The 20845-nt window shown below is 44.7% G+C and overlaps 1 protein-coding gene across 10 annotated transcripts in view; it reads left to right on the forward strand.

The window, feature by feature from the left end:
• The window catches only part of ATP8A (ATPase phospholipid transporting 8A1), an 81731-nt gene that overhangs the window by 47531 nt on the left and 13355 nt on the right, over positions 1-20845 (forward strand). For all 10 annotated transcript variants that reach the window (XM_089732597.1, XM_089732595.1, XM_089732598.1 and 7 more), the window contains 20 exons: positions 5658-5787; positions 8297-8480; positions 9062-9226; positions 10070-10263; positions 10730-10854; positions 11257-11403; positions 12591-12700; positions 13216-13389; positions 13604-13784; positions 14416-14589; positions 14734-14906; positions 14972-15103; positions 15634-15792; positions 16498-16854; positions 17485-17621; positions 17687-17807; positions 18373-18564; positions 19210-19328; positions 19631-19765; positions 20253-20351. In XM_089732597.1, coding sequence (XP_089588723.1) covers positions 5658-5787; positions 8297-8480; positions 9062-9226; positions 10070-10263; positions 10730-10854; positions 11257-11403; positions 12591-12700; positions 13216-13389; positions 13604-13784; positions 14416-14589; positions 14734-14906; positions 14972-15103; positions 15634-15792; positions 16498-16854; positions 17485-17621; positions 17687-17807; positions 18373-18564; positions 19210-19328; positions 19631-19765; positions 20253-20351 — 3208 coding nt within the window. The remainder of the gene's footprint in view (positions 1-5657; positions 5788-8296; positions 8481-9061; positions 9227-10069; positions 10264-10729; positions 10855-11256; positions 11404-12590; positions 12701-13215; positions 13390-13603; positions 13785-14415; positions 14590-14733; positions 14907-14971; positions 15104-15633; positions 15793-16497; positions 16855-17484; positions 17622-17686; positions 17808-18372; positions 18565-19209; positions 19329-19630; positions 19766-20252; positions 20352-20845) is intronic.

A 20845-nucleotide genomic window follows, 5' to 3' on the forward strand; every position in this document is an offset into this window, starting at 1 on the left:
CTTTTACTAGTTTGATATCTATAACACGATAAAATTCCTTCATCGTCGCAGTCATTCGTGAACATGTGTTAGTGTTGTATTTGGTTAATTAGTACTTGCTTTTTTTTTTTTTTTTTTTTTACCTAAGCTGAGAGCCTTGAGAGGCTATATCAGCGTAACCCTAACTTTTGTAGGTGAGCTCACGGGGCTCAAACCTGATGACGTTGCTAACACGAACCCTAGCAAGAGTCGTGCTTCGCAGAATCTACCACCGGATCGGAAACGCGACCCACTGAGAAGATCCGGCGAGAAACTCGGTGGGCTGTGTCTGAGAGTTAATTTACTCGTCGAGCCCTTCGTCGCAAGCGACAAGTACGACGAGAACGGTGACCGGTGCTTAAAGTACCTAGAAGCACCGTTAGTGGATCGGGAGGATCCGAGATGACGTGTTTTGGGCGACGTCGACTGCTTTCCATTCTGTCCGCAGGATCGGGAATGTAGTTACCGGCGGCCACGATGAGAGGGTTCTCGTGTTGTGCCGCTTTATCGAAGTGGTAGTACTTGCATGCGCGATTTACCGGCACAGTCGCAATGGCTCGATTCAAAAACGCCTCAACCCGCAATTAAAATAGTAGCACAACAACAAGCGACCTACAATATTAGGTACAAACCTTAAAGAGGAGCTAGAAAGTATGACTTTTCACTTCGGTACATTGCACAACACCGCAGCCCGCAGCGTTAAGAATGTGACCGCAGACTGGGTACTATGAACCTATGATTGCTACTGAAACACAACGTACCAAAAAAAAAAAAAAACTGATAATTTTAACGCTGGGCAATCTGACTTTACGAAAACCCGACCATTGGGGGTACGAACCGGGTTATATCGGACTTCACCTAACCTGTCCTCATTCCACCTTCACCGCACGTCCTGCCTAATCCACCAGCCTCCACTAATCGTGTGCATTTCCTCGAGCGTATTAGCATTAATTAACGTTATACATACATAATTAAAATAATAGATACGGTTCGCTTTGGGCATTCGTTGGTTCGTGCTCTACGAATTAGAGAGTGCTGTTAGCATGTTGCACTATTAAGCTGGGGACAATGCAAAGAACAAAAAAAAGAGTTGAAAGATCAGACATTGCACTTGCGTCAGTGTTTAAATTAAAATATGTGATGACCTAAGACTTCAGCTGACTTATTGCAGGTGGGTTGATGAGTAATCACGTATTGCATTTGCTTGTCTCTGAATGCAGCGACTCATCAATATTAAATCGAGGTCCGAAATTCGATAAAAAAAAAGCGGTAACTCCGCTTGAAAATTAAATACGACATTACTTGTGTAAATATGTAATTACGTGGCGATTTACTAATCGGAAAAGAGTTAAACACAACGCAGTGAAGTCGTCGTGGCCTAAAGGATAAGACGTTCGGTGCATTCGTATCGAGCGATGCACCAGTATTCGAGTCCCGCCGGCGGGTACCAATTTTCCTAATGAAATACGTACTTAACAAATGTTCACGATTGACTTCCACGGTGAAGGAATAACATCGTGTAATAAAAATCAAAAACCTGCATAATTATAATTTTCGTAATTACTAGTGGTAGGAGCTCTTGTGAGTCCGCACGGGTAGGTACCAGCACCCTGCCTATTCCTGCAGTGGAGCAGCAATGCGTTTCGGTTTGAAGACTGGGGTAGCCGTTGTAACTCATATCTCAAGGTGGGTGGCGGCATTTACATTGTAGATGTCTATGGGTTCCAGTAACCACTTAACACCAGCTGGGTTGTGAGCTCTTCCAACCATCTAACAAAAAAAAAATTGCCGAAAATTCGAGATAACTTTCCTTGGAGTGAAACACGGAGACCTATTGGTCTCTCTCTGTTTCACTTAGCTAAAATCAAGGAACGAATAACTAACGCACTGCATCATTCATCATCATCAAGCAGTACCTTCGTGAGCTCTAAAAGATAGCAAATAAAAGTAGCTTTGCTGGAAATGGATCCTTTGACAACCAGACGGTACGCTCACTTCGAACTTTCAATCATTACTATAACACTCCGTTATATTAATGTTAATTTAAACATATACGCTAAATTCGTTAACTATGATTCCATTAAAATGTAATTATCAATATGAATATATATTGTATTACGTTCATTGGAAACCCGATGACTACAAAGGCTTATTAATGATTGACATATTAAATTTATTGAAACATGATCACAATTGTGAGTGTTAAGGATACATCGAGTGTCAGAATTTGTTAACAAGTAGGTAAATAGTGAAAAAAAATTTGGATTACTACGTTTTCAACAACAAATAAAAAAATACAAAACTTCTTATTTCTCCGTAGTTTTTTTGCGTAGTCAGATTCTGGCTCATCAGGAAGCTACTTTAAAATCGGTTACAAACCTCCATTTAATTAGAGAAACAAAAAGAAAAAATAATAAGTAAAGAGAAAAATATGTTTAACTGTTTTGGTACAATAGGAGTTCTTCGAGACAGTGTCGCGACACGATAATCCTCTTGTCGTAGCCGGCCCGGCACAAGCTAAATCCCCGACCCAGAACAGCGGATGTCTCCCTAGACATCTCTTTCGGATCCTACCGATCCACTCTCGGTGCTTTTAAGCATTCCAAGCACCGTTATCGTCGAATGTGACGCAGATACCCATAGACACAACCCACGGAGTTTCTCGCTGGATCTCCTCAGTGGGTCGTGATTCCGATCCGCGAATCATTGTTCTTGTTAGGACTGATTTTGCTAGAATTCCATTTCGACAAAGCGGCACGACACGAGAACCCTCTCATCGTGGCCGCCGGTAACTACATTCCCGATTCTGCGGACAGGATGGAAAGCAGTCGACGTCGCCCCAAACACATCATTTCGGATCCTCCCGATCCACTAACGGTGCTTTTAGGTACCTCAAGCACCGGTCATCGTTCCGTAAATTAGTTAGTAAATTAACCCTCAGACACAGCCAACTGAGTTTCTCGCCGCATTTTCTCAGTGGGTCGCGTTTCCGATCCAGTGGTAGATTCTGCGAAGCACGGTTCTTGCTAGGGTTCGTGTTAGCAACGTCATCAGGTTTGAGCCCCGTGAGCTCACCTACTAGTTAAGGTTACGCTGAAATAGCCTCTCAAGGCTCTCAGCTCAGGTAGGGAAAAAAAAGCTAGAATAACCCCTCGAGGTTATTGGCATTTAGGTAGTAAAAAAATTAGGTGTGTTGGGCTCACAAGTTGGTAGCACTTGTCTGCTTCATCAAAATCGGCCACTTATCACATTCCAGTGCAGTTAATAATTGGAATTTTCCTCTTAAGGTGGCCGGCGATATTTTAATGCCTATAGATCTAGACAGCTCATAAACATTATCAGCAGTCTTTAGCTTTGGCGTAGTAGGCTAAAATAATTATACCTAGTCAGGTCATAAATTCTGTCAATTGTTTAATGTAAAATAATTGAAACGAGTTTATTCATTATGTAACCATTCATATACCAAAATGAACTTAACAAAACATAGATTCTTATGACACTAAAGTTTATTCAAAATGACCTCCGTGATTTTGAATACAGGCCTTCAATCTGCGCGGCCAGTCGTCTATCGCAGCACGAACGAGGTCCATGTCAATATCGGCGGCTGCCTTAATCAAGGATGTCTTGAGTGACTCCAAATTGGGATGAGGCTTTGAGCACGCCTTTTCCTCCAAGTGTTGCCATATCTTGTAATCTAACGGATTCAAATCTGGACTGGAGGAGGGCCAGTCTTCGTGCCGGATGAAGTCGATTTCACGCGCCGCCAGCCAGTCTTGTGTGCTCTTCGCTCTATGAGCTGGCACCGAATCTTGTTGGAATACCCAGTGCCTGTTATTGAACATGGTATGAGAAACAGGTTCCACAAGGTTCGTTAGGACTGTATTTTGATACACAACTGCATTCGTTTTTACACCTTTCTCACAAAAATGTACCTCTGTTAAGCCCCAATAAGAAACTCCCAACCATACCATGAGCGAGGATGGAAAATGAACTCGTTGGACACGCGGAATACGGTTGCTCGCTTCTTCACTACTGTGTGCGTACACCTTATCATTTTGTTTGTTGTAGCTCTCTTCTACGGTAAAAATTTTTTCATCCGAAAAAAGCATTTCCCGATATTTTTTTCCCGCGTACCGCTTCAACAAAGCGCGGCATCTCTTCAGTCTCAGGTCCATTAGACGAGCATTCAAACGATGTCCTGTTTTTCTTCGATATGCCCGAAGTTCTAAGTCTTCATTTAACACCCTTTTCACCGTGGTTCTGCTTAACCCCATCTGAAGGGCCAACAGTTTCTGCTTACGTTTGGGATTTCTTTGAATTCGCGCCTTCACAGCTTTTATCACTGCTGGAGTCCTAACAGACCGAGGGCGACCACTTCTTGACCTGTCATCTACACTAGAGTCTTCATTGTATCGTTTGATGGTACGATAAACGAATCTTTTGGTTATATTCAAATTTTTCAGTATGTTAAAAATTTGAATTGGCGCGTAACCGCAATGATGCAACGCAATAACTGCAACACGGTCTTCTTTAAGCGTCCACTCCATATTTAAAAATGAGTAAAATTCTAAAAGTATACATATTTATTTTCATGAACAATTCGAAATTCGAATTCAATTAACTTTTTTGTGGCCAGCATTCTAAAAGAAAAGTTTTTACTGTGTGACAATACTTATGACCTGACTAGTTATATTGTTGCCATAACTATGGTAATCCATTAAAATTGTAACATAACCGATTTTACCTTATTTGTTTGACGGTTCACCGTGTAATATTTGCGGTCATCCAGTGAAGTCTTACTGAGGATAATTTGATCTTGTTATTGTTTCCCTAATGCCGCATAGTTATGGGATGGGCGCAGCGTATCCTCTTTTTCCATTTAGGCATACATCATATTTGTATTGACACTCATCTCCCACAAATCCTCTTTTACATTTTTACGCATAGCCTGCACATACCACAATAACCTTCCACTCTTTATTTTCTCTTTCACTGGGGCTACTTGTAGACTTCACCTGATATACTAATTTCTAGTAAATTAATAACTTTTGATGACTCCTTAAAATTTCCGCAACGATATATTATTATATGTGTTTGGGGTTCATACGATATACGTTGTATTGGCTGAAACTAGCATTATATTAACAACGTTACTTCATTATTATAAAATATGTCTGCCAATCACATACTAATTACATGGTATAAACGTCACTACAAACAAATACCGAATATGTTGTGTACATTAGTTCGACACGTACTGATGGAGACCAGCTTAAACTCTTAACCAATTCGTTAGTACCAGTCAACAAAATGAGAGCGCTGATTTTGTTTCTTACAGTAAAAAAGTAAGGAACCTCGTTTATTGTAGTGTTTAAAAGACTGAACTATAAACTACGCCTCGACCTTACCTTGAACGTGGCTCGTCAGCGTGAAATTTTGATGAAAAGGCACAAAACGTGAATAATTTGTGTGTCTTACATTTTAAACAAGAAATATGATTTTTCTTTAAATATGGCCTATTGTCTGCACATCAGTATCAGTACGATGTATACTAGTACGATTTTTTTAAATTGAATTGAATTGAAGACACGATAAAATAGAACATTATATACCTACATGTGTATTTTTCTTTGTTCCAGATGAAGATGAAGCAACTACGTCAGGTATCACCGACGGTGCCACATCCGATCAGCAGAACCGTGTCATTTTCGTCAACAGACCGCAGCCCCAGAAGTTCGTCTCGAACAGGATCTCTACTGCTAAATACAGGTGACGCGCACATCATTAGCCTGTTTGTAGTAATGGAGAAGTAACGAAAACCTCTGAACTTGCGAGGGTGACCACAGTACGTTAATGATGCATATGTGATTACCAATTTTCTGAAACTTATATAAATGCCAAGTGTTGTAGGGTTAAAAAGTGTTAGTGGCATGGTCAATGGTCTTTAACTCGTCCGTCAGCATTAGGTATATTTTTTTATTTTTTTTCTACTTTAACACCTGCGATCAGTCACCAAGACTATAATCAGGTGAGTTACGAGAGGTTATGGTTTGGAGGGACAGAGCCAATGCTCCGTCTCGCCTTGGTAGGGTAGCACGACGGCTCTCTTGAGTTTTCTAATCGGATTTAGCTGCAATAGTAAGCTGGACAACGGGTTGCATTAGGCATATGAACAAAAAAAAAAAAACTAGAAATCGCAACGATGAATTTGAAATTTTAACCGACTATTAATAGCTACGCGATACACTAAATATTGAATGTCTTCGCGTCCTGTATTTACTGCTCATTTTGTCGAGCTGCAGAATTGAGATTGCAATAACGCTAAAAATACTTCTCAAGAAGACGTTTCGATTATTTTTCGAAGTATATAACTTTTGCCTCAAATTATGGACCAGTGTAAATGAAAAATCGGTAGGCAGCGGCTTGGCTCTGCCCCCGGCATTGCTGGAGTCCATGGGCGACGGTAACCACTCACCATCAGGTGGACCGTATGCTCGTCTGCCTAAAAGGGCTATAAAAAATAAAAGAATTTCGTAAGCAAAGACTTTACTTGAAAATTGAAATATCCTTATAAGTCGCACAACTAACTCATCTAAGTATTCGAAAATACTCGCAATAGATAAAACTGAGTCTTATAATAGTCAATGTATCGCACTAACATGATTTTTAAATCATGAAAATACTGGGTGACATGTGTGACAAACACAAAATGACGTGCTATTTCCACGTACAAATGTAATGGTACTATCCGCTATTCACGACTAGAGTATTCTATAAAAGTGTAAATTGGAATTCCTGAACGTCGCCTCTTCATTTAAGGGACAACAAGGTCGAACACTTCCATATAGCACTCATAAATATTTACATACAATATTCGTGATTAGATCACCAGTACTGCACGTTGTTTACGACGAACGATCAGACGCTTGGCTGCGTGCCCGTCGAGCGTAAACTGAAATAAGGAATATTGCTACAGGCACTCAATTATTTTGGAGTTTTTTTTATTGCTTAGATGGGTGGACAATCTCCCGGCCCTCCTGGTGTTAAGTGGTTACTGGAGCCCATGGACATCTACAGCGTAAATGCGTCACCCACCTTGAGACATAAGTTATAATGTCTCAGTATAGATCCAACGGCTGCTCCACCCTTCAAACCGAAACGCATTAAATTGCTTCACTTATGTCAGCGTAACGGGGCATGTAGGTGAGCTCACGAGACTCAAACCGGGAGTGTTGCTAACACTGGCCCTAGCAAGGGCAGTGCTTCGCAGAATCTACTACCGGATTGGAAACGCGACCCACTGAGAGGAACCGGTGAGAAACTCAGTGGGCTTTGTCTGTGGGTTAATTTACTAGGGCAGATTGTACTAATCTCACCACGATATCGAGCATCTATAATGTCATAGCCAAAACTCGCAATCATCTTTGTCAAGAAATATCGATGTTCGATGTTATCAGGGCAAACCACATAAACATAATTATGTAAGGCTTCTATGATGATACCTCTTATAATATAGTTTAATAAAATAAAACTAGAGTACATAATATACAAATTTATACTATTTTTATTCGTAGGGTGGGAACTTCCACGGGCTAGCTCCAGATCTTGGTTATACCTTTAAAGCAGTCTTACATTCTTGAAGGGGAAAAAATGAAAGACCTTACGTGTATTATTTCAATTTTGAATATTATGAAATATTTAGATGATATAAGTACCATGTCTCTGAAGGCATAGCGGAAATTCGGCTCGGCCGTGACGATCTCTTGTTAACAAGCGTCAAGGTTTGCTGCCCACACTGCCGCTCTCGTGTCCCGGCCAATATTACTTCAGGCACTAGAGATTTTTCAGGTTTTTGAGACTATCCCAATATGTATTTCGCAATTCAATAACTAATTTGTTTTGATTTAGTTTTCTGTTGAAGGCGGAAAGTCAAATTATGATAATAAGAGCCTCTAACTCATACACTTCATTTGGCTAAGAAAATTTTCCACCAATATAGTTGTGCATAGAGACATTTTTAAATATAAAGCAGGTTAGATAAAAGTCTTTTTGGTTCTTAATACTCCTTGATAGATAAATAGTAGTTTTACGGCTTAATCTCGTACTCCGATATTTTTTCATTTCTTTCCCGACCGCTTTGAGCACTTGTCAGTTTTCGTGGTGGCGTTCAAATTAAAGATGAGTCCGTACTATAAAACTGCCTTTAATCGTGTTTAAAATTCGACGGATGAGCATGATCAAATAAGTTAGTAGTGAATGAAGGTTTTTTTGTCCACAGCGTGCCGTCCTTCGTTCCCTTATTCCTGTTCGAGCAGTTCCGTCGGTATTCCAACTGCTTCTTCCTGTTGATAGCCCTGCTGCAGCAGATCCCTGACGTGTCGCCGACGGGACGGTGGACAACCCTCACTCCTCTCATACTCATACTGAGCGTTAGCGCCATCAAGGAGATTGTTGAAGATTTTGTAAGTATGTTTTTGTATTTACTGGTGGCAGGACCTCTTGTGAGTCCGCACGGGTAGGTACCACTACCCTGCCTATTTCTGTCGTGAAGCAGTAATGTGTTTTGGTTTGAAGGAGTTGGGCAGCCGTTGTAACTATACTGAGACCTTAGACCTCATATTTCAAGGTAGGTGGCGCATTTTTGTATATGTCTATGGGCTCCATTAAACACTTAACACCAGGTGGGCTGTGAGGTCGTCCACCCATCTAAGCAATAAAAAAAAACATTTCAACCATAATGGAATACCATAGAAAATAATATTAATAAAAATAATCTTTGATTTTTTTAAACTAGTGTCTTCAATGTTTTCCCGCTAGTGTTCTGTTGTATTATGTTTTGTTATTAGTATTCTGCGTCGTCTATATCAACTAAAGACGAAAATGATAACAAATATGTGAAAACGATATTAAACTCTTTTGTTTTTGCCTATTTAAATATTGATAATGTAATTTAATTTCTTTTTAATTGAATTTAAGAAGAATACAGTAAATTAGACATTGTCATTTAAAGTGATTGAAACATAGAAGATGCAATTGATTACAGAAGCGGCACCGAGCGGACGACGAGACCAACCGCAGGCTGGTGGAGGTGCTGCGGGAGCGGCGCTGGGTCGCCATACGATGGGAGCATCTACAGATCGGCGACATCTGCAAAGTGCTCAACAACCAGTTCTTCCCAGCCGACCTGGTGCTGCTGGCCTCCAGGCACGTCTCACTCATATGTCTCGTGGATTTAAACCCAGTCACCAGGTGCTCGGCGAAGCCCATAGACAAGCAGAATTATGCCACTCGCCTTGTGACAGTGAATGGAACTGTGCACCGGCGGCCCTGTACTCCACACTTATGAGCACGTGGTCGTGATGTCTGTTAGCGTTCGGTGTTGGCTTTTTTTAGATTAGACGAAGGAACGATCTCACGACCCATCTAGAGTTACGTTGCTACCGAAGCCCATAAACATCAATAACGTAAAACTGCCACTCACCTTGAGCCAAGAGCTCTAAGCCTTAGTTCTACGGTACAACGGCTGCCTTCAAACTGGAACTTATTACTGTTTCACGGTAGAAATGGGTGGGCTCACAAATCTCCCTACCACCAGTCCTTGCACGACGTTATACCTTCGTCTTAGAAAGGATTCGTGAACATTGCTTAAGTACGTATTCCATTAGAGCATGGGTTCCCAAACTTATTTTGTCTACTGCCCACTTTGAGAATAAATTACTTTTAGCGCCCCCCATTTTTTCACCTACTTAAAAACGGTCGGTGTTTAAGAGTCCTAGATGAAATTACAAATCGCCTTTCAAGCCTCTATACAACGCCCCCATTTTCTTTCTGGGTCTTTTACCGCCCACCTTTAAGCCTGTAGCGCCCATAACTTATCGCCCACTTTGGGAAAGCATTAGAGCTGCATTAGAGCAATCGGTACCTGCCTGCGGGACCCGACACGAGTGCAGCGGGTGCCACCTCCTGTAGGTCGCACCTCGTGCTCCGATACAATACTGAACTTGTCATCTAATCTCTGAACTGCTCAAAAGAACAATGGTATTGCAGCGAGCCCCAGGGCATATCCTTCATAGAGACCAGCAACCTGGACGGGGAGACCAACCTGAAGATCCGGCAGGCGCAGCCCGACACGGCCCGCCTGGACGCCGCCCCCGCCCTGGCGGACTTCCGCGCCACCGTGCAGTGCGAGCCGCCCAACCGACATCTATACGAATTCAATGGATTGCTAAAGGAGGCTAATGTCAAGTAACTGCTATACTGTTTCAATTTCACTTTTGTCGTGTTCACCCTCAGGTCAATGTATCGCGAATTAAATCTATTGCTTGCTGAGTATGTTGAAGTAATCGACACTGGGAACATTTCCTTTTTGGAAAGACGTTGTTTGGAACTTGTATGTATGTCAAGTTATCTGGGAACGTCGCTCCGTGCTAGCAGCCGCCACGAGTGTATTCTATCCTTGATTGTTCTGTACTTTTATGCGCTCAAAAGTAATAATAAACAAACGAAAGAGACGATGTCTCAGTTGGAATGGATGGCTGCCCCATCCGCGCAGCCCCCGTCACCTGCCGCCCCCCCTACACTGATCGGCGGCCCGTGTGCGCGGACAGGGTCCTTGTTTATTTGGAACAATTAGCACTGGATCGTTTATTACTAAATTATTTTGGAAGTTTACAAAATAAATAAACTCATAATGAATTTGTCTCTTTTTCAGGACGCTGCCTCTGGGCTTGGACCAGATGCTCCTCCGGGGGGCGATGCTGCGGAACACGGCCTGGGTGCACGGCGTGGTGGTGTACACGGGACACGAAACTAAACTCATGAAGAATTCTACTAAAGGTACTAACGTCACTAGTATTACATCTCTATTTTTAATTATTTTTTTTATTGCTTAGATATGTGGGTGAGCTCACAACCCACGTGGTGTTAAGTGGTTACTGGAGCCCATAGACATCTACAACGTAAATGCCGCCACCCACCTTGAGATATAAGTTCTAAGGTCTCAGTATAGTTACAACGGCTGCCCCACCCTTCAAACCGAAACGCGTTACTGCTTCACGGCAGAAATAGGCAGGGCGGTGGTATCTACCCGTGCGGACTCACAAATTGGTCCTACCACCAGTGTAAATCTATAGTGAGTACATATTCAATGATTTAAGATCAGGAGTTTTTGTTGTTTGCTCGGACACCGCGGCGGGCGGGGGCGTTTCTATTGTCTCAGTAAAGAAGTTTGTCTTCCAGCCCCGTTGAAGCGCTCATCGATCGACCGCCAGACCAACACCCACATCTTGATGCTGTTCATCATCCTCCTGGCGCTGTCGCTGCTCAGCGCCGGCTTCAACGAGTTCTGGATGCGGAATCACAATGACTGGTATATCGGGCTCGAAGGTCAGTGTTAGTTTTAAATCGAAGGATCTAAGATAATATATGGCCGGTTATACATTAAATTCTCAAATTGAATCGAACCCTACACCGGAGCGTGCGTCCGCGCGCACGACACTGAGCCTTCCATTTACGGCTTCGTGTAGGTTGTCGGCTGGCGCATTGGAAAGATAATATTATATATAATGTCATTAAATAGATATAAAAACATGTATGGCTCGGTGTAAAATATTTTAATCTAATTTAGTACAAAAAACTAAAGTAATAATCCTTGCCCCCAATAAGTCGTCGCGGCTGACGTGAAAACTAGACGAGGGCGAGGTGCGGGAGGGGGGGGGTTAGTCTCGGCACCTCCCCCCCCCCTCCTCGCGAACAACTAATGCTGCTGACGTCACGCCGACCACATGATCGCCATCACAGCAATCAGCCTCTATTTCCATTGCCTTGGTGCATAATTACCCCCATTCTGTTTCTCCCGTTACATTTACTTATTCATTAACGGGGTCAGCTATCCCTGTAAGGTTCCAACTCATATTTCTGCTGGCAGCGTATCCCTGTGTTAGGGACTAGGCCGCTTCGATGGTCCAGGACGGGCTCGCAGACGGAGTACAGAATGGCCCGCTTCGTTTAATGTGGTATCGATATTGAATTTCTTAAACTGCTCTTTGTTTTAATTTAATAAATTTAGTGTAAGTTGTGTAACTTTGGTTTTAATATGCATTCTTCAAATTAAATTACTCTGAAAAAGCTAGATTTGCAAGTTTCCTTTCTTTGTAATTCACTATCAGCTCATTCATTCACTCTTCATAAAACAATACAAGTACATAATAAGTGATTTTCCTAATTTTTCGATATAAAACCATTTCGTCATTATAATTTCGTGTGCCATGGTAAGAACGAACGTCACAACGCGAGAAGCGAAGGACAACCGACAGCGTACCCGTCCGCCCGCCCCCTCGCGCCCGCCCCGCCCCCTCGCGCCCGCCCCGCCTCCTCGCGCCCGCCCCGCCCCCTCGCGCCCGCCCCGCCTCCTCGCGCCCGCCCCGCTCCCTCGCGCCCGCCCCGCCTCCTCGCGCCCGCCCCGCCCCCTCGCGCCCGCCCCGCCTCCTCGCGCCCGCCCCGCCCCCTCGCGCCCGCCCCGCGCCCCCCTCTCCCCCGCCAGCCCCTGGTCACGACGCGTCCGCTTGTTCCAGAGGCGCAGAACGCGCACTTCGGGTTCAACTTCCTGACGTTCCTGATCCTGTACAACAACCTCATACCGATATCGCTGCAGGTCACCGCCGAGATAGTTCGCTTCTTCCAGGTCAGTACCACTACTTTCATTTCATACTCAATGAGCGGACGTTGTACAGACGGCCGGACGGTCTCGCAACTCGCCTGGCGTTGAGAGGTTACCGATCCCTTCAAACGTCACAAGACAGACGCCGCCGTCCACCAGACCAGACATGAAGTTGAAGTCCCAGTGTAATGTTTTTATAGAATCCAACAACACTGCACGCAGTCCCCGTCTAATGTGAACTATGTGTAGATGTGCTGCTTATGATATGTCGGTGTCCAATAATGAAGTACCTCCGCAGCCGTCCCACAGTACATCCAGCGGGTGATACATTACTCGGAGAATACTAAAGCCCGCGCTGCGGTGAAGGCCTTAGTCGCCTCACATCATCCACGGGAACCAAAGGGGTGGATGACACCACACTGTCAATAAATCTATCTAAGTCCTGGAGCCTAATCAAAGACCCAAAAAATTGGGTAAACATCCGTGGAGCACAGCTGTCCTTCCGACGCTAGCACTAAGCCGCAGCCCTCTCCGCGCAGGCCAAGTTCATCTCCATGGACAGCGAGATGTACGACCCGGCCAGCGACACGGCGGCCATGGCGCGGACCTCCAACCTCAACGAGGAGCTGGGCATGGTGCGCTACGTGTTCAGCGACAAGACCGGCACCCTCACGCAGAACGTCATGGTCTTCCACAAGTGCTCCATCGCAGAGGTGCCTATGTCAGAGTCACTCGACTGAACGCGTGTTGTAATGCCTAAAAATATCAAAATAACATTATATAATTAATTTTAAATTTTGTTACGCTTCAGTCCAGTAAATATTTTAGTTGAGTTATTTTCATATAATAAGAAAATCAAATTAAAATACCTAGTAGTTGCAAAAAAAAGGCTGTCGATATCAAACTGTACCGTCCCCCTCGGCGCAGGTGATCTACAGCCGGCCGGGGCCCGCGGAGCGGCTGGAGGACACGCCGCTGTACCAGAACCTGACGCGGGAGCACCCCACGGCGCCCGTCATCCGCGAGTTCCTCATCATGCTGGCCATCTGCCACACCGTCATCCCCGAGACCAAGGGGGACACCGTGGACTACCACGCCGCCTCCCCCGGTACCGCCTCTCATTTCCAAACATACATTTGGGACCTCAGGGTCACAGCGCTGCTACTGTTACTTTGATAATTTAGGGCAACCTCGGTTTCTCATAATTTATAAATTTCACATCATATTACTTTTTACTTTATTGTCATTGAAAACGTGCGAATAGTATAGGGTCAGAGGTACTTCTACTCCTGGAGACTAGAAATAGACACAACCGGAGCCGCTTGGAAAGAAAATTTGCACTAACGTGTGAAGAGAGTCGTGTAGTAACGTCCGCGGGACGTCCATGGGGGAGGTAGCTCGATCCAGTGGTCGGGTGGTACACGTGGTGAGAATGGTCTCTGGAACTGTATTGAGGGTATACACAATGGTCCCAGGTGCTGCGATGATTACTCAGATATGACGCAACAGTCTTAGTCTCAGCACTGGTAGTAGCTGACAATCCCACGCTGGGACCTTGAACTACAATTACCAAATAACGTTTAATCCGATGCACCTCTTTGATTCGCATTTATCCGCTTGCTCTATTGTGAAAATAAATTGTGTTAAAAATTCGATGGATTTCAAATAATTATTAAATGGTATCAAATTAAAAGCAGTAAGTAAGTGTAGTGCGGCATGTCCGCCTCGTGTGTGTGCAGACGAGCGCGCGCTGGTGACGGGCGCCGCGGCCTTCGGCTTCTCGTTCTGCACGCGCACGCCCAGCCACGTGCACGTGCGCGCGCTGGGGGACACGCTGCGCTACCAGCTGCTGCACGTGCTCGACTTCACTTCCGCCAGGAAGCGCATGTCCGTCATCGTGCGCACGCCGGAAGGTGCGCCCCCACACTTCGTTAATTGCTTCCGCAATTAATTCATATTTGTATTGCAATCTTTTATCAAACGACAACGCCTGATGTATTAAAAATAAAATTAAAATCACACTATATCTTGAGTGCTATAGGCTGCCCCGTGTGCAGGGACCATCAAGCTGTACTGCAAGGGCGCGGACAGCGTGATCTACAGCCGGCTGTCCGGCGGAGACAGCGCGCCCTTCGCGGCGGCCACCCTGGCGCACCTGGAGCACTTCGCCGCGGAGGGGCTCCGGACCCTCGTGTTCGCCGTCGCCGACATCCCCGAGCAGGTCTACCAGGTGCGTGCCGGCCCCCCCTCCGCCCCCTCGCTCGCATCCCATCACGGCATGATTTGTTCGAACAGGACTGGTCCAACACCTACCACAAGGCGAGCATCGCGATACAGGACCGCGAGCAGAAGATCGAGGAAGCTGCCGACCTCGTAGAGAACAACCTGAGGCTGCTCGGAGCCACTGCCATTGAAGACAAGCTGCAGGTAAGCGTGCCCCTAACTACATACAAACAGGATCTACATTCATTTGCCCCGCGAATACTTATTTATTCATTCTGCCAATTTCTGCAACTATGTAGTCAGTCCGATTGAAAGTACGGGACAACTGCTTTGAGACATGTCTTGACGTTCATGGAGGACCAGCACATTGTGACGATCATGAAATTATATATGTAATGTAAGCGTAGAAAAGTTCATTACAAAACGATTATAACTAAAATTAAAAAAAAGACATAACCAAGAGTAATAGAGTAAGTAGTAAATATTAAATACAATATGCGTTCGGTGTTCAAATTTATCTGTTTAAATTATTTAATGTCCAACGGATGCAATACGTACACTGATGCATATCAACAAACAGATTATTGACAACGAGTTCGGTTGAACGTAACATTCGTGTGACGTCATTTGAGGTCAAAATAAACGATTGAACGTACCAAAATAAGCTACGTTTGGCCGCGCGATATGTTACGTTGTACCGAGCACGTGAGTGCAGTGACGCGTGCGTGCGGCAGGACGGCGTGCCGGAGACCATCGCCGCGCTCCTGAAGGCCAACATCAACGTGTGGGTGCTCACGGGAGACAAGCAGGAGACCGCCATCAACATCGCGCACTCCGCGCGGCTCATCCACACCGCCATGCCGCTGCTCATACTCAACGAGGACAGCCTCGACGTCAGTGCTCACCCGCCCCCTCACCCGCCCCCTCACCCCACTCGTCACTAACAACAATAAGCAATTCTATTTTCGATCTCAACATTTCTAAGTCTTAAAGCTTCAAATCTATTCAAGTTTTTTTTGCTTAGATGGGTGGACTAGGTTTTTGCTTAGATGGTTAGCTGGGTGGTGCTAAGTGGTTACTAGAGCCCATAGATATCTACAACACAAATGCGCCACCCACCTTAAGATATAAGTTCTAAGGTCTCAGTATAGTTACAACGGCTGCCCCACCCTTCAAACCGAAACGCATTACTGCTTCACGGCAGAAATCGGTGGAGCGGTGGTACCTACCCGCGCGGACTCACAAGAGGTCCTACCACCAGTAAACTGCAGTTACTGCACGGCCACACGGTTGCTTGTTCCCTCTCCCGATAGGACAATGGCAAGAGACATAAAGGCCGCCGCACTTCGGTGTCAGTTTTATTACATTACTCACCACTATTTAGTACATTTATAGATTATAATAGATAAGGGCGAGTTGACAATGTCATCGGCACTGTCAATCTTGCAACAAGTCGACACGAAATATTGTAGTGGTAGCTATAATGTAATAGAACTGCAATATTCTGCTTAAATACAATATACCGAAATTAGAATTATAATTTTTGATTCTGAGCCAACATAATGAGTTCCTTACAATGCACTGTCGTGTTTCCCCAGGGCACCCGGGAGTCCATGTCGCGCCACGCCATAGACTTCGGAGACAACCTCCGGAAGCAGAACGACGTGGCGCTCGTCATCGACGGGAAGAGCCTCAAGTACGCGATGGGCTGCGACCTGAAGAAGGACTTCCTGGACCTGTGCATATCCTGCAAGGTGGTGGTATGCTGCAGGGTGTCGCCCATACAGAAGGCCGAGGTGGTGGAGCTGGTGTCGGGCGCCACGGGGGCGGTGACGCTGGCCATCGGCGACGGAGCCAACGACGTGGCCATGATCCAGCGCGCGTCCGTCGGCGTCGGCATCTCCGGCGTCGAGGGGCTGCAGGCCGTCTGCGCCTCCGACTACAGCATCGCGCAGGTGCCGACACCCTAGCTAACAGTTCCGAGGCTCATTACTAGAGGTCGGAGTAGGTAGATTCATTTAAGGTCGTTGAAGTCAAACGTAGAGGATAATATGGATATGCCTCCAAAATACCGGAACTTCATTTATTGTGATATTTGTTCCGGAATTTTGAAATTAGTATATTAATAAATTTATTTAATAATAATTAGTATATTAATAATAAATTAGTATATTAGTATATTAATAATAAAATAGTATATTTTATACAAAAACGCCTTGGAATAGTTACACCGTATTTTGTTCCTTTCTTTTGAATTAGAAATGACGCTTGTCAGTATGAGACAAAACATAGACAGGGCTTTTTGTTACTTTATCTCATAAATTTAGAAATTGTAACCGATGAGGATTAAAAATATTTTTTTACAATTTAAAATATAATCATTATGGATAAAATGGTATGTCCATATTATAATATCTTGACGCAAGTATATAAAATCAATCTACCTACTCCGACCACTGCTCATTACATATAAATCAAAGTATTTAAATAGAGCCAACCAGTAAAAACAATAAGGAGGTAACTACAGAAGCCACAAACTGTTATCCATGTATTATCTGTTCATTAAGAACATGTTTTGTTCCTAGTTCCGTTTCCTGCTCCGCCTGCTGCTGGTGCACGGAGCCTGGAACTACTCGCGAATCAGCAAACTCATTCTGTATTCATTCTACAAGAACATCTGTCTGTACGTCATCGAACTGTGGTTCGCCATATACTCTGCTTGGTGAGTATCCCGCGCCCCCGCCCCGCCCCCCCGTGGTGCCGTGCAGTGACGCGTTCCGTCGGCAGGTCGGGGCAGATCCTGTTCGAGCGGTGGACCATCGGCTTCTACAACGTTATCTTCACTGCGCTGCCGCCCTTCGCCATCGGACTGTTCGACAAGCTGTGCTCACCGGAGATCATGCTCAGGGTAAGTTGAACTGGACCAAATCTCTACTAAACTAGTCAACTATTATATTTACTGCGCTAGCTGTTTGTACAATAGACATTATCGTACGCAACATCTGAGCTACAGGACCGCATGAGCACGTCGTATTGCACTAATGTCAATTGTGGTATATAGTTATGTGCAGTGGCTTCCCTCGGCGCGCTGCCGTAGTGTACTGAACTTATACAAATTTGTTCATTGTTAAAAATTAATATAACATATTAAAAGGATACGTCATATGTGTTCACGTTCAGCTTCTAACACATACAGAGAGCGAGAGAGACAAATTAACTACACCGCGGCTGTCCATGGTCCTCACATTAAACAGAATAATCTATGTTTTGATGTGATGAAGCTCTGTACACACAAGGAGCACCAAGAAGAAGTCCGGTTTCGGTAGACAGCGGATTGGTCAGTAGGCAGCGTCTTGGCTCTGCCCCTGGCATTGCTGAAGTCCATGGGCGACGGTAACCACTCACCATCAGGTGGGCCGTGTGCTCGTCTGCCTACAAGGGCAATAAAAAAAAGTTGTGGTCCGTTCTTGTAGCACCCCATCCTGTACATCCCGTCGCAACAAGGGCTGCTGTTCAACGTGCGCGTGTTCTGGGTGTGGGCGGTCAACGCGCTGCTGCACTCCGTGCTGCTGTTCTGGCTGCCCGTGGCGCTCGCCGACCACCACGTGCTGTGGTCCTCGGGCAAGGACGGCGGCTACCTGGTGCTGGGGAACCTGGTCTACACCGTGCGTATCCTCCGGTGGTGACTGTGTACCTCACAGATATATCCCAAGATTGTGTCGCCATATAGAAGTACCATAGTGCTTAGTTCCTATAGTTCGTTGGCGTTAAGAATGCAGTGAGTCATTAGTGCAACTACAGGGTAAAGATGTATTCACAGCAGTGTTAAAATTCAAACAAATTATATTTTTAAAGATTAAGTTTCATGATTTTAAAAAATATACTTAAAAGTTAAAAATGCATGCATTTGCTGTTTTTTGTATTATGCTGTCCACAGTCCACATTTAAATCAGACTGCTTAAAATACTTAAAAGCATTGTAAATTACTTTTCTTTTTCGCTATGAATTACCGAGCCACTTTTATTTTTACGAATTGGTGAGGTATTAATTTTTTTGAAATATAAATCAGGTACCACAATTACAGGACACAACCATCGCGTTCGAAGCTATGTCTTCAACTGGTCACTGTGAACTTGACCTTGTAATTTGAAGAGATTTGGTTGGCTAGGGGCGGGGCTAGGCCGGCGAACAAAGATGACTCACTGCGTTCTTAACGCGAACTATAATGTACATACGGAATAGCAACATGTCCGCAGTGCAAGAAGAACGTGGTTAATGATTAACTAAAATCAATAATTATTTATTTCCAGTACGTGGTTCTGACCGTGTGTCTCAAGGCCGGGCTGGCCACGCACTCGTGGACGTGGGTCACGCACGTCTCCATATGGGGGTCCTTAGCTCTTTGGCTGCTATTCTTACTTATATACAGGTCAGTAACATAACGACTTACGCATTACACGACACCTCCCAGCTAGAACCCTCCCTCGCCCCCCTCAGCGACATTCAGTGACAGTGACAGTGACAACTCAGTGACATTAAACAAATGATATGTTCGTTGTGGTTGATGCAGGCAATGGAACACAAATAAAGACGCCTGGTCGCGGCCTCCAACATAGTACAGTGCGGCGCGGACACGCTCACGTCTTCCGCTTGACTTAAAGTACCAGTCTCTGGTCTTCTTCGAGAAACTTTCGTGTCACCTTCATAAAGCATAAATCTTTGTTTTGACAGTAACATATACCCAACGATTCTGATCGGAGCCGTGATGCTGGGCATGGACCGGATGGTGTTCGGCTCCCTGGTCTTCTGGTTCGGTCTCATCCTCATCCCGATAGCGACCCTCATACCGGACCTCGTCGTCACCGTGTAATTATATAATTATCATTATTATCATCAGAGCAAACTCCGTCCGTTTCTCCCATCTAGAACTGTCGCCTTCGTAAACAGCGCGATGTTTCCCGAGCGTTGGCTCTTGTATCTCTTCAAATGAGGCTTGCGGACAGACCTCAACGGTAGGCAGCGGCCTGGCTCTGCCCCTATCATTGCTGATGTCCACGAGCGACGGTCCCCAGTGACCATCAGACGAACCGTTTGCTCGTCTGCCTAAAAGGGTCATAAAACCCCGCACGCGCCACGCGCTAGTATAACGTACATCGAGTATTATAATAATCGTTTAATTCAGCGGGAATTGGAACGTATAGACAGAGCCTCCGACGTCATCTGTTACTATAGTGCGCTCCCTGTTTAGCCTGAATACAGAAGCTATTAATTTTTCATTAATTACTTTAAAACTGATTGAGACTCACCGCGTCTCACGTGACCCGGCACGTCTCACGCGACCCGCCCGTTGCAGCGTGCGCAACTCTGCCTTCAAGTCCGCCACCGAGGCCGTGCGGGAGAGCGAGCTGAAGCAGCGCGCGCCGCCCGCCCTGCTGGCCCAGCCGCGACACTCGTAAGTGCTCATAGATACTCACGCCCCCGACCCGCCATACTTTACAGTATAGGCTAATATTCCTATTTAAAACGATATCGAGTTCTAGAACCTTTCATTTTAGACCTTATAAGCGGGTCGTAAAAGTTAATTAGAGAAACCGTTTAGCTGAGTGACTGAAATCGTTCTAACTCTTGTTTGAGGCCGCGTGACATAATAGCCACTCTTGTTTTGAGAGACTATTTATTTACAAACAGAAAACAAAATATATAATGTATAAAACAACATGTAAATACTCAGAATTGGCGCCACAGATTATATATGATACAATATGTTTCTATAAAGATTCCAATCTTATAAATATATGAATCAAATATTGTATCAACTAAACTTTAATCCAAGTTATTTGTGATTATTTTGTTCGAACTTTAAGATAAACCATATTAAACGTACACATAATGAAGATAAGATCTACAAATATAAGATTCTTCTAACCGTTACAAATGCAATAGCAG

Source organism: Bombyx mandarina, chromosome 13, assembly GCF_030267445.1.
Source record: "Bombyx mandarina strain Sakado chromosome 13, ASM3026744v2".
Taxonomy (NCBI): Eukaryota; Metazoa; Arthropoda; class Insecta; order Lepidoptera; family Bombycidae; genus Bombyx; species Bombyx mandarina.